The following is a 14,528-nucleotide window of genomic DNA, read 5'->3' as shown; positions in this document are numbered from 1 at the left end:
CTTTTTGTTCTCTTTTAATCATCATCATCATTGTCACCACCACGACCAACATCATTACCATCAACATTACTGGTTTCGTGTTCATTATGATCATCTTGTAGTCCACATGTCTCATCATTTTTTGAGGGCTCATTACTATTACTTATGTGTGCATCACTAGATAGAGATGGTACATCGTATTTCCTTCTGTGTTACCAATATCACCACTGTTATAAGAAGATTCAAATGTGAAATGTTCGAAGTGTTCATTTTCAGAAGAAAAATGTTTATAGCTGCATGATTTTAAATAGTTACACAGTTCTATTTCACTGACTCTCCACAAACTACTAGTTTTGCAAAATGACTTTCAGATTTTAGCTTAAGATATGGTTGTGTGTGTACTAAGGGTGCATTCCATTCTTTGTAACAAAAAAAGTGGATAAATTTAATAATTTTACTTAAAAATTTTGCTAAATCTATTTCATGTAGCATGTCGCACTTTTTACTTGCTTATAAACTTTACATCTTATCAATTTTAGTGACATGGTTGATGAAAATCCTTTGCCTCGTAAAAAAGCTGTTGTGGTTGGTTTTACAAGCATTTTACTGATAATAACTGGAATCATCTGTGCTGTTTATGGTGTCAATTATCACAAAGATGTGTACTCCTCCACTGATCATGTACTTTATAAAACATTTTCGAAAAAAGTGAATATTCATACAAATAAAACTATTACAAGCACGCTCACCTATACTGCCAAAGCACCAAAGATTTTGTGGTTATGTTTTTTGGTAAGTGTTTCATATATAGCAGATATAATCTGGGTAAAGGGTTATTGACCGAAAAGGTGACAAAGCTAGGACTAGTAAAACACATAACGGAAACTCCTCCCCAAAATAAAAACACAATTCTCAAATTCTCACCTATGGTAAACAATGATAAATCCACATTAGCTCTATGTTTGCTTTACCATTTTTACAATAGTTAATTTTGTATATTTTTATGCAAAGAAAACTTCTGCTGTCAGATTCATTACATGAAAATTAATTGGCATAAAATTTTAATCATATGACCTTGTAAACAACCTCCTTCCGAGAGGGAAAATAGGCTTAGATAAAATTAGTGAAACCATGTCTTGTTATTTCCAGTTCCATTGTGTATACACTGTTAAATTTTGCAAAACAGATCTGTGTTTCTTGCTTGCACAAGATAATTTTTGTCTTATTTGTCTTTATGTAGACTATAGTTGCTGGAATATCAACATTATTTGTCCTTTATAAACATTCCCGTACCATGGTAAGAGTATGCAGTGTTTGTCCATATTGTGATGATTGTGTTTAATTCTCTGATAATTTATGATAAATCGGAACCTATAAAATAACAGATCTTCCGAAATATATATTTTTTAGGTTCTTGTCACCGTCCTAACAGCAATCTGTTTATTAGCAGCTGTCTCTAGCACGGCTGGGGCTGCAATGTCTTTTAATGTCAAGTCTAAATTTTACCCTATTCGTGATGCTTGGAGAGAAAATAAATGTTTTGCAGCTGGTAATACCACTACGATATTTTTGTGTCGTTGCATCATTAGTCAAATAAAAATGAGTGATTCTATTATGGAAATAAATGAATCACAAATGGGTATGAATAAATATTTGCTTTTTTTATGTGCAATTATTTTTTTCAAGAATCTAAAAATTAGAGTATGGCTTTTATAATAAAGAAAAACGAATATAGAAGCCTATTGTTTTCCTTTTTGTTTTGGCTTACAAGTGTTTCGTCAGTAACGAAAATCTTCGCGCTTTCTGTCAAACATTTTAATCTCTTTATAAAAAAGTCATCTCTCTAAAGAATGCATGAGATCTTAGATGAAAGAGCAAATGCGATATATCTCGACTGATTCGGCTGCAACCCCTGCGGAGTAAACATAACAACTGAAATACCTTAGGTTTTCTTGACAACGTGTTATAAAATCAACTCTTCTCTTTATAGTCTATGGTTGTGACAAGATTGAAAAATTACATGGAGAAGTAACATCATTGCTAATCGTCTTTTGTGTCTCCGTCCTTATGGATTTGATTTTAGTGATTTTATTCTGGCCAGTGCTTTGTGGTCGAATACAGGTAGAAATATTTTTTAAGTATATTTTGATTCCCATTTTATACTTCTTTTCAATGAAGGATTGAGAGATTTCGTTGCAAATAAACAATATTTCAGTAAACGTTAAAAAGGCCAATGCAGAACAGTACACTTTCTACAGAATTTGGAAAAAAAACAAGTATTAGCTTAGTCAGGGGAAGTCAATAGTCCGGAAAAATTAATAGTCCGGAAAAATTAATAGTCTAGGAAAATTATTAGTCTAAGAAAATTTTCGACACCTATCTATTAGGCGTTTTTTCCCGACAAAGTTTGTCTTATTCAAAGAAAAATATCCCATTGTCTAAAAAGAAAAAAAAGCTGTTTATTTCGTATTTTAAATTAATCGGGAAAACTTTAAGCCGGGTGAATCTTTAGTCACCAATCTCTAAAATTGATCACTTTTCCTGTTGTTGTTTTTCGATAAGGTACATCCATATAGGTGTACATTATAGTTTATCCGGATGGTGTGTATATATGTATACACACCATCCGGTAAACTATCTGAGTTCATCAGTAACATATTGCCGCACGCAGTGTAGTGAGTTCGTCTGCAGCTCCCAGTTCTGGGGACCGCGGATCGAATCCCGCTCACTGCTTGGCAGTATGTTAGTGATGAACAAAGTAGTTCTTCTTCAATAAGGTACATCCAATTTAGTTATTAGAAGGAGTAAGTCAACGGTTTTGTGTTCTAAACTAAAGAATGACAACATATTTGTTTGTTTGTTTTTTAGAAAAGCAGAAGGCTTGAAACACCGCTACTTGATCCAACTTCAATGTAACCACGGCTATTGATAGCTTGTTATATATTTATATACTTTCTAGGATATTATCTTGATTTTTCTTCAAAACAGCGAGTTTTTGTTTTGTGTCTGTGTCAAAGGTCATTGACCACTACACTTGGAAAACTCCTCGAAAATAGTTTTCCTGTTTTTTTTGTTTTTTTTGTATTTTTTTGTATTTTTTTTGGTTATTTTGTTTGTTTGTAAGTTTAATATTGTAACAAAACCAGATTTATGATTCTTGAGTGTGTGTTTTTTAATTTTTTTGGGAGTAAATAGAGGAAGTATTTATAAAACTAGTCCATGTTAAATTTATTTGGCATATTCCGAGAATGTTCGCGAATTTTAACAGTTTTAAGCACGAAAGTTTAAAGCTAAGTTTACACTAAAAACGCTTGCGATATATCAGCCATCACATAACGCTTGCCGTGTAATTTTTATTTATATTAAATTTTATATTAGTACAAAAACAATGGAACGTTTTTCAGAAACCGTAAATTTTTTATAATAATGAGTTGCGTCGCAAAAGCTTATTTCAGTGGGAATTTAGCATGCAGCAACAACAAAAATTAGATTGATTTGAACAAATTTATACACAAAAAGGTTTTGTTGTGCGAAAGTATTATAAAGTTTTCAATTTTGGCTGGATTTTTTATATTATTTTTATGATAACTTTTTTTTATAATAGATTCTTTAGATACGAGCTATAAAATTGTACCAAAATTTGTATAACTTTTTTAAAATAAAAAAAAATATTTCTTCCTATTTTACTTTTTAAAGACATATACGCGAATTTTTTTATAGTGACGTAAATAATCTTAAATATTGCAACTTCACGTGAATTTAAATTGTGCAAATAATGATTGATCCTTAAATTCGAACTAAACGAAAATAGTCATTCTCGAAGTTATTCTAATCTCAAGTGAATATAAAACGCGCATGAAGTTAGTCAGGTCAAAACTCATATCCATTCGGCTGCATTTTTCTGCTAGAACGAAGTAAGCTCGCGAATTTTCTTTTTAGCGCGCACACTTTGAAAAATTAGATATTACACGCGCCAACAAGACAACCGTGCGCTTTTTGTGCTATGGCGGGAATTGCAGTCGAATGGAAAAGAGCCTTTTTGGGGGTGCGTAAAAATTAATAAGACCCGCGCTATAATTTCACGGAGTTAGAAAAATATTGATAAATATGTAAAAAAATGCATGTTTTTGTAATAGATAAATTTATTATAAATAGAATAGTTCTACTTTCTTAATGCAAGTACAGGAAGTACGCGATTCAACGTCATATGACGCATTGGTGAACTGTTTTTCTTCCCCCAACCTGCTTTACGTATTCCATTATCATTCAAACCTGGACTTGACGGCCTTTGTTGCTGTTGTCTGGCAGCTAAGGCTTGCGTAAGGACTAGTGGCATCTTAGGTTCAGCAATTGGTTCAAGCTCGGTAAATGGCAAAGAGGAAAACGCGACACATTGTAAGTTATTCACTTTCGGCTTGATGTCAGGTGTCATTCGATGACGTTGCTTAGCTTTATAATTTTTACCAAGAATGTTCGTCAACGATATATCCAATACGTGTGGTCTTGACAAAGCTGCTGTTTCATCGTCAATTTCACTGTCGATACTCCCGGCATTGCTTTTAACTGCCGCTTTTGTTGCTCTTCTCCCGAGGTGAAGGACAGTAAAGATGTTTTTAGCTAGTTTCCATTTTGGTACTGCTCCATCGAGAACTTTTAATGTGTGCGCTGATGCGATACGCTGTAAATCTGAAGGTATTTTCCTACTTCGTTTTAAATTAGCAGGATTCTCTAATGAATCCCAGGCTTTTTGCCCAAATGTTCCCAGGTATTTCCCATTGATGGTCCACAACCGGATAAAGCAATCAGTTGATGCTGTCACAATAAGTTGCTTGTCTTCTACGTAATCTATACTGACTATGCTGCGACAATGTCCGCGATATGATGTTAAGCACACAGGAGAAGAGCGCGTGGTATCTGCAGTGTTGTCAATACTACTTGAACTATTTTTACTGGAAGCGTTTGAACTGGCTGATCCTCCTGGTCTGCGAAACATATTAGGTGTCAACAAAGTCGGATTTTGTCTTTGTTTTGCAAATGCATCCAGTGGCGAAGTAGAGCGCTTCCCCTGACTTGATTCATTCTTTAGACAATACGAACTAATGTCCCATACCTTGATGTAACCCATACTATCCCCCGTGAATAACACATGGTTTGACTCATCACTTTGCATAGCTAGTACTGATTCATCTTCCGCATGAGTCGTGACATCAAACTCGCCAAGTAAACAGCCTTGAACGCTCCATGCTTGAATGCAACCCTCTACACTTGTTAGCATGGTGGCCGTGTCTTTGTTGGGTTCTCTGTTTCGCAAAAACAACACTTTATCAATCGATAAATGTTTGTTCAGCTCTGAAGTAAACGACCCATTAGCGCTTCGACTCAACCTTCTCTTGCCAGTCTCTTTGCATGACGGGTTAGGATTGTCTGACTGAGGGCCTAATTTAAACGTTTTGTTAATATTTATTTGACAGTAAGTGTGACCAGTCTCAATATTCCAGCAAGTGACTTGACCATCATAACTTGCTGTTACCATAGTACCAGATTTGGTATAATCAACAGCTAAAATGTCATCCTTATGCAGAGAATTCCACAGTTTTGGCGGGTCGTCTTCTGCTCCTCTCACGTCGCGGTAAACGGTAATCTCATGATTCCAACCAACAGTTACTATACGCTGTTTTGGGCACACAATTCCTGTCACTTCTCCATCTTTAACCGCGTTCAGTTCTCGTAAACATGCACCGTTATTGAAATTCCATATTTTAACTGTACCATTTCTAGATCCAGTGATCAATCTTCGCTTCGTTGGATCAAACGACATAGCTGTTATTTCATGTCCATCATGCGCATTCGCGAACATGATAGCTTTTTCACCAGTATCCACATGCCAGACATTTACAACGGATCCATGACAGGCGCTTACAACTTGATTAAACAAATCATTATACAGTGCTCCACATAAAGGCTTAGGATGGCTTGTAAATTTGTCTTCCGTGCTGTTTCTTTCTGAAAGTTTATTGTTTTCTAAAACAGCTATAGTATTGCTGCCAAGTAAAAGCGTCTGCATTTTCCGGTTGTAAAAAACTGTTGTTATGGGATGTGCTCCTACATCAGTCAGCCGACTTGGAATGGTTTGTATACAGCAATGATCCCGAGTGTCCCATATTTTGACAACCTTGTCTTTCGATAAACTGATGATCTGTTCACACTGAGCAACGATATGAATGACTGACGAATTGTGTCCTTTCAATACTGAAGTCGCTTTGCTGGTGACGTAAGGATTCCATAAACGAATGTATCTGTCCAAACCACCGGTAACGATAATATTGTTTTCTTTGTCATAATCAAAAGTGTAAATTCCTTTACGTATCTTGAAGTAGGATTTCATCTTCTTGCTCTGTAAATCACCCAGAAAGAGGGATGTCTGGCTCGTGTTCGCACATGAGAGAAAACAGTGCAGGTTGGGAATATACTTCACTTTTCTTACCCAATCGTCGTGTAAATTTCTAAATATGACGGCACTAACTGTTGGATGACGTCCGCAAAACAATTCAAGAAAGGGGATCCGACGGATTGTCGACGTTGACATATTATTTTGTTTACCAATACTGACGTCGAATAAGCCGACTGTCGCTTGCGTAAATGTGATACACGATACGCTCCCACCGGCGTCGCCTAGCAGCAAGCAGCTGTGGTTCATATTTCTCGAATTGTACCAATAATCCATACATAAAACACAGTGGTCCAGCCCAGTGAGAATAAACTGCTTCTCAAAATTATTCGCAGAACAATCGTAAAATGTAATATTTCTGTCTGTTGTCGATACCACGACTTTCTTGACGTTGGCTAAGCACGTCACGTCGGTGACCCAAATCGGTTTACTTTTATTGCCGTTTGAATTTGTTTCTGTTAAACTAACCGTGCGTTTTATTTGTAGGTCGTTTCCCCAAAACACAAGTATGCCATCTTTACTGCATGATACATATCGACCGTTTCTGTTCTCTACTTCCATAGTGGCATCGCTAGAGGATCGTTGATTAACTCCAAGACTTGGGAAGTAAGTTATTCGAGCTAGGGAGTCGTGATGAGGATTGAGTATTTGTCGTGCAGGATGAGGAAACGGCAAATCGATGAAATCGCGACTCATGCTATCTTTTTGTTGGTTTTCGAGCAACATGTATGAACAGAACTCTTCCCAATCGACTGTGCCATCGCAGTTTGTGTCCACTTTCATAAACATGATTTCAAGCTGCTTATCATCCAAATTGTCTGCGTTACCAAAAGCCATTCTCATTGCTTGACCAAATTCTTCTATATCCAAACCGCCTCCGCAATCTTCATCCGCTTCTGCAAAAATCTTTTGTAACATTTCCAAGTTCTCGTTATTCATTTGGTCTTCAATTTTGGCTTTCGGTTGATAGTTTTTGACCGATGCCTAGGGAATATAGAGCAGTGGAAACTAGAGTTGTATTTAATAATTAATTTTAAACTTGGAAAGTTTGTTTTTATCGCATTAGAAGAAAATTGGGATAAAAAAGATCGAATAAGATAAACTTTGAATACTTGCAGACGAGTTAGATGTACAAGAGTAATTGAGAAACGGATAAAGAAGGTTGGGATTGGTTATCAGGATAATTGAAATCGAAATATAAATTGTTTAATTTTTATTCCTTAACACCTGCTAAGCCACCATGGATAAGGGCGTGACGTCACACTAAAACACTTTTCCTGTCCTGAACTAACTAAAAATGACAACAAATTTCAACTTCTGAAACGCTGTGCAACAAAAGATATTACAAAAAATTGAGAAGGGGATTTTTAGCACTGTTTCCCTGGCACAAATAGTTTTAAGGAGTTTATCGGAAAATTCATATGATAAAAAACCCTAAAAAAGTTTGTAATATAATGCGCTATATATAAAGATGTTAATTAAAGATCTTCTTCACCATTTTTAGTTGGCTTGGGTATGAAAAGATTTATTCTTTCGTCAAAATATGTTTAATATGACAGCGGTCCCCTTGCTTTTGTATTCCTCTTTTGTCAATGATCTTTTTCATTAGCTTGATTTTTGTACTTTTTCGTTCTGTCATTTTATAAAAAACAAAAGAAAAGCTCGTGGACTATGTAGAATATGTAAAAATACGCCGATGGACTGATTTCATATAACCATGATGAGTTTTTCCTTATTACAGCTTCCCATTCAAATTACATCCTTTGTCCCACTGAAAACAAATTACGAAGCGAGTGTTTCCAATGCGACATTGTTCAATGTTTTTCTGTTTGATAATCGGAACTTTACTATCTTAATATGAGATTTTCTTAATAATAGCATTGAAAATTAGACAACTATTTCGCCCCTTTGATGGAATATAAAACTTGCAATGGCCCATGCGATGGAGATAATGATGGGCGCTCTACTTAACACCATTGTAAATAGTTCAAGACAACGATTTTTATCCTTACATCTGCCTGATATAAAAGAGATCGCTTGAAACAGTAAGTTCAGATACTCATTGACGAGACCTCTCTCGCAAAGTTGGCGTGAGACATAAAAATTATAAATTGTAGTCCACTTTCCATACCTTAACTGCTGGTTTGGTTAACGGAGCATCCTGGGTAGGTGCACTGGTTTTAAAACACAGATTTCCCGACATGGAGGAATTTGTTGACGACATCTGAGATTTTGAAATCTTTATACTTGAAAACGACTCCATCTTGTGACTTAAGGCTGTTCAGAAAAAGAATAGACTACAAATAATAGTTGACGTCAATTTGACGTAAACCAACATTTGACGTCATTTTAAGCTAAAGCTCTCTTTATTTGATATCTGCTTTGCTTAGTTTCACAAGGTTTTTTTTTGCCCCTTTCATATCCATGACAATAACAATGAAGAAATTAGGGTCGACAGATAAGAAAACAGTAAAAAAAAATGAGGTGACGTAGTAAAGATATAGCATCAAAACATTTTATGAAGAGAAGTTCAATTTGACAAAATTACTTATATGAAACATTTAATGGGAGGGAGCTTATTAAATTTGACTAACAATAATTGATGCGGTATAAAATATATTAATGAAAGCGACATGAAATATATTACTATGAAAGCGACATGACGTCTTACAAGTTATTCCGTAATTATGATATTGATCGCATGTATTGCGGTAAACACGTTGTTGATTTCTTGTAGCAATGATCGTGCTGATTAAGTCAAATTTCAGCAATGTAGTTTTTAAATTTTTCATTGAGGGTGTGGACACAGTTGCTACTATTTGTTGCAATATCGGCAACTAATACATCTTCGACGTATCTATAATCACAAATGTTTTTTATATGCGCCAAAAAATTATTTATGGGCCATACATCAGTACCACTTTTTAAAGCTAAGGTACCTATATAGGCATCCGTATGTGTCAAGGGTGATTCCCAGTTAAAGAGTGATACAACTTTCGTGACAATGTCAAATGTCATTATAAAAGCACCGCCATCCATGTAACGCGGGTATGAGACACTAAATGTGTTAGTACCTTCAGTCTTGACAGGCTTGCCGTAGATCACATAGCCACCGTATAATTCAGTTTTTGGCGTTTTATTATCACGAATGAATGAATACACAGCTGGGAGGTTTAAAAACATAGAATCTGTGATCTTCAATAGACTATCGTAAACACAGTTTGAGTTGATCCAACTTAACCCGGTCATTAGGGTAACAGAGTCGGAATAAGTCTCGTTTATCTTTTTCACTATAATCATGTCTTGATTAGTCAACAGCTCATTGTTGAATTCTTTTATCCTCGTTTGAGGTTCGGAATGTTGAACAACAAAAATAACTTTCATGTTAAATTGTGACAATCCATTCGACGTCAAAAGGGATTTCTGTTTACCCCACGTCTTCCGTATCATATCGCGTTTGGTCGAGTTCTGCGAAATACACATTACTATTAGTTCATGAACACCATTACATACATTCGAGTAAGAATTACGACCGCTAACCTTGACCAAAAACTCTGTATCTTGTTTGCTTGGTAAACTACCATTTTCAAAAGTTTTCAGTTGTTCCGCCAAATTATCTGTTTCTTGTAGAAGATCTTCCAGAGCTTTTTTTAAAACACTGTCTGCCTCTATATCATTTTCTGCATCAACTGTTGTTGAATTCTTAGGTGTTATGTTCCCAATAACATCAACAACCACTATCATAGTCAACGTTATAAATACAGCAATGGACACTAATGTGACTTTTTTTCTTCTTGTATCTTCTTGCATCTTGTTATGTTTTCAGCAATTCGCCAATACACACCAAAATATGTCTTTCAACTAAACTCTTAAATACGCCTTTAAACTACGCTGTACTGAATTTGTACAGTAAGACTTCGATAGATTGTTGCGCTTTTTCAAAGATTTCTTTCGTAAATTCTATTCTTGCAACTTGATTTACTGATATTGTGTTTAAGTTCATAATGTCAGATTTTTTTAAGTCAACCATTACGTAAGGTGTCTAATTATACATAATTGAAATCAATTAACGAAAGGAAGAACTTTAAGAAAATCACATCATTAAGAAGCAACTTTGTTCCTAAGCTCTTTTTTGGCAATCGCAATTTTTGCTCTAGAAAAGACTTAGTTGAAAATTGTAAGGAATGTAGACTACTTTCGCGGGCAAAAATGTTTTGCAAGGTTAAAATATCGCGAAAATTAAAAATCACTTAATTTGAAGGGATAATCTTTCGTAAATGATATTGTAGTTGATGATTAAAGAAGAATAAAATCACTACCTATGAGATTCCCCCGTTTTATGACCTCTACAGGCATAAACTTTCGCGAAAATAACCAAAAAACGCAAAAACGCAAAATTTTCTGCCTTGAAAAGTAGATTACAAAGACGTATTATAGCAGACGAAAGTTTTTTTGTTAACGGCAAATGCGAACGCAAAATGCAATGTATCGGAGCGAACATGCGCAGTTGCTTGTCTCGTAAAACTTTTGTTAGATTAAATTTTTGGCGCCAATTTCTGGATTTTGTTTCTTAAGAAAATTTCGGATCTTCAAAAATCATCAAAAGATAGTGTTTTGTTTTTATACTGCAGTTTTTATAACTGCTCCATGTTAGGACAAGCAACTGTCAATCATGTTACATCGTCATTGTACAACTTTTCTCATTAACGTATTTGTCAACCTTGAAATTATTCTCGGTTGTCATCCAACAACAATCAAACGGAAGTTTAAGTGACTTGTATAATAATTGTTACATAACTTGATTTTTTTATCTTAGATTTTTCTTTGTGATAATCGTGTAGATAACACAAATACATTAAATAACACGTCTTCATCTCTTCTACAAATGTTGCCGAATCATTTACGCGCGGCCGCGTTTTAATTTTTAGCTAGATTTAAGAAAAACAAACCCTATGAATACAGCTTTAAAATAACTCGGATCTATCTAATTTTTTTCAATAACAAACCTCGTTCCCAGGGTATTTTCTTTTTGATTAATTTAGTAGCAGCATAAAGGTTGGACGCTGTTGTTGTTTATTGTTGGCCGCTCCGTAATAACGGCTTAAGGGCCACAAGACCCTGTAGACAAGGTTGTGAAAAACCGGCATTAATATTGGAGTATTTGAGCGCGCAAGAAGAGGGTTAGTCAAAAGACAAGCAAATCTAAAATCAAACTGATAGCTTATCACCATTGCTGTTCTATGATGACTTGGTAGGATGAGCTTGACTGGACATTACAAACCTATAAAACAACACATCCTCCAGCAAAAAATTGATGTCAGGAATAGAGGCTACTCTGAGAATTCTTTTTTCCAATTATCATTAGACATCTGATAAAGAAAAACTTAAAGAAAGAAATGTTAAGTTAGCGTAACCCCAACCTCGTCCCCAAGCTTTTTTGCCTCTGAGCCATAACTACGCTATCAAATTGATGCCCTGGGAACGACGACCCATATATTTTTTTTTCAATAAGAAATGCCTTTGATCCAGAAAAGGAAAATTATTCTAATGAAGCACTGAACCTCGTTCCCAGGACTCTTTTATACTTTTTGATATTGATTTTTGATATCAAAAAGTGAAAAAGAGATCTCAGGACGTGGTTGATGAAGCACTACTGTAAATATTTGGTTTAAGCGAATTATTACTTAGCATTTAAACAGTGGGTGACCTAAAGTTTTAGGGCGTGTCCAAGATAGGAAGTTATTTTAACGTAATAATGTCATAGGGTAATAATTCTATATAAATATTCCATACAATCCTTTGTTGTGTCGTAATTTAAAACGTTAATAATATTCATTCTGCTGTGAACACAGAAGGGTATTATCAAGTCTGCTATATTCCATACATCGAAACCACTTTTTAAAACTAACTGCCCGATATAAACATCTGATCTCATCGATTTTGACTGAGTTTCATTGAAAAATGTGAGAACTTTCTTTACGACATCCGAAGACATAATAAATAAATCTCCCTCAGCGTGCCGCGGGTAGTATGTATTCATATTTTTTATTTCAGATAAATGAGTCAGTTTATGTTTAAAGTTTATTCTGCCTGCATATAATCCTTTACTCGGTTTGTCTGCACTGTGGATGAAGTCGTAAAGGCCTGCCATGTTGACAAACATATTGTCCTTAATCACAAATACGTAATCAAACACGCAACTGTTTTGCAGCCATCTTAGTGACGTCATAATTTTCATTGTTGTAGTGACGGGACTGTCCACCAGGTCAGTAACAATAAGATCTTGTTGAAAAATCGACTCGTGTTCTATCCAATCAAATCCTTTGACTTGCTTGTACCCAACTGAAAAGAAGACTTTCCATTTCAACAGAACAGTTTTGTTTCCAGGTAGTTTCAATGTTTTGATTTTTGCCCATGTACTTCGTATGAGTTTTCGCGCGTGAAAGTTGTTCGTGTCTGACAACACTAGAATAATAACTTTAGTTGCACTTTGTGGCGGCAGACGTGGAGTCGCTAGAATGATGTTTTCCGGATTTCTGCCATTTCTAACCAATTCTCGTACAGGTTTATGTAGATTTACTAGGTTCTCTGTTTCGCGTGTTTTTAAAAGTTTAACCGTGTTTATAGTCCTCCTGAGTAACGTTAATCGCTTTCTAATCGTCTCTAAGATGGAGTGGTTAAAAACTATGTTGTTAGAAGCATATTCGTATTTTCTTATATCTATGGTCATACCTTCAAGTTCCAACTTTTGATATTTTCTTACAAATGTTATTATGAGCGTTAGTCCAATTACTAAAATAATGATAAACAAAGCTTGTTTCTTTCTTCCCATATTTTTATCGTTGTAATTTTTCATTTCTTTTTCATTTTTAAATTATTTGTTACATGTGACAACTTCTACTATATACAATATCTTATCTCAATATAAATATATTTTTTTGTTGTGTTTTGTTGTGGTTACCATTATTAACTAACCTCGTTTATGTGATCGGTAATTAAGAAACAATAGATTCATTACTTAGACGAAGCCTGTTTATTTTTTATTATTTTGATAAATTGATTTTGATAAATTGATACGCAAAATATCGCCAAATTCCGATTTCGTTTCATTCGCGAAATATTAGGACTTTCCAACTTCGTGAAAATTAGTTTTCGCGAAAATTTAGTTCCCTTAATTTAGCTAGGTAGGGCGAGAATACATTCGCTTTGTTCTATTAAAAGAAAAGAAGGATACGTCCTTTCTTTCTGATTACAAACTTACTGTGTAAATGATTGACGTAGTAAGGTTTGAAGCGGAAACAACTTCGAAATCAACCTCGTCCCCAGAGGTTCCTGCCTTTTTGACATCGAGGGCACCAGCTAAGCGCTAACAGCTTTGACATTAGGGAACAAACCTTGGGGGCGGGGATGCTTTTGAATATTTCAGCATAATCCAACAAAATATTAGGCTGATAAAGTGTCTTTTTAAAACTTCATAGAAAAAGCCGTCTACTTTGAAAGATATTTGATATTCAATGAAAGCAAGATTTCTGATAACGCGAATGCAAACTTTCCCGCGCCAAAATTTTTGTATTCAAGTTTGTCAATTTTTTTCATATTACTAGCAAAAATAGGAAATCGTTATCGCGAATTGGGGATATAGAAAATTCGCGAGTAAAATCTTATCATCTTAAACATTAAGTTAGCTATACATATTTTTAACGGAAATTTATTCTTCAATACCATTTTTGAAACACCAATGCATAATCTGGCGTAATCTCGAAATGTTTTACATATAAAATGTCTAGTTTTAAAATTTTACTCAAAGTTAATGCAATCAAAAAATGAGGGACTGTGAGATTTTTCGCGAAATAAAGTTTTGACAAAAACCTATATAAGAATTTCTGACCTCAACCTCCAGGGCTTTTTTGTCTCTGTACGTATATTAGTACAAGAAGAAAAAAACCTGAAATCAAGGTTGTCCAAACACTTTTGCGAAAAAATCGGAAATTCGCGAGACTTGTAATATTTTGAGCTGTTAAGGTAATCGTTATTCACCGCCAGATCAGTTTCAAACAATTTTTCGTACAGCATGCAAATATTGGCAGTTATTTTTTAAATG

The 14,528-nt window shown here is 34.9% G+C and overlaps 3 protein-coding genes across 3 annotated transcripts; 1 reads left to right on the top strand and 2 right to left on the bottom strand.

The window, feature by feature from the left end:
• Positions 1-357: 357 nt before the first annotated feature.
• Positions 358-4,190, top strand: LOC130656915 (uncharacterized). Its single transcript, XM_057459855.1, has 5 exons — positions 358-771; positions 1,220-1,276; positions 1,390-1,618; positions 1,970-2,100; positions 2,848-4,190. The coding sequence occupies exons 1-5, from the start codon at positions 523-525 to the stop codon at positions 2,893-2,895; spliced, it is 714 nt and encodes a 237-aa protein (XP_057315838.1). The 5' UTR covers positions 358-522; the 3' UTR covers positions 2,896-4,190.
• Positions 4,104-8,725, bottom strand: LOC130656908 (WD repeat-containing protein on Y chromosome-like). The gene is made up of 2 exons (XM_057459849.1): positions 8,559-8,725; positions 4,104-7,411 (listed from the first exon to the last, which is right to left on the bottom strand). The coding sequence occupies exons 1-2, from the start codon at positions 8,688-8,690 to the stop codon at positions 4,142-4,144; spliced, it is 3,402 nt and encodes a 1,133-aa protein (XP_057315832.1). The 5' UTR covers positions 8,691-8,725; the 3' UTR covers positions 4,104-4,141.
• Positions 8,726-12,002: 3,277 nt separating this feature from the next.
• LOC130656912 (uncharacterized) lies at positions 12,003-14,379 on the bottom strand. Its single transcript, XM_057459853.1, has one exon. It carries the CDS (start codon positions 13,281-13,283, stop codon positions 12,186-12,188), a length of 1,098 nt encoding a protein of 365 aa, XP_057315836.1. The 5' UTR covers positions 13,284-14,379; the 3' UTR covers positions 12,003-12,185.
• Positions 14,380-14,528: the final 149 nt, after the last annotated feature.

Source organism: Hydractinia symbiolongicarpus, chromosome 9 (genome assembly GCF_029227915.1).
Source record: "Hydractinia symbiolongicarpus strain clone_291-10 chromosome 9, HSymV2.1, whole genome shotgun sequence".
Lineage (NCBI taxonomy): Eukaryota > Metazoa > Cnidaria > Hydrozoa > Anthoathecata > Hydractiniidae > Hydractinia > Hydractinia symbiolongicarpus.
This window is presented reverse-complemented; position numbering and strand designations above follow the sequence as displayed.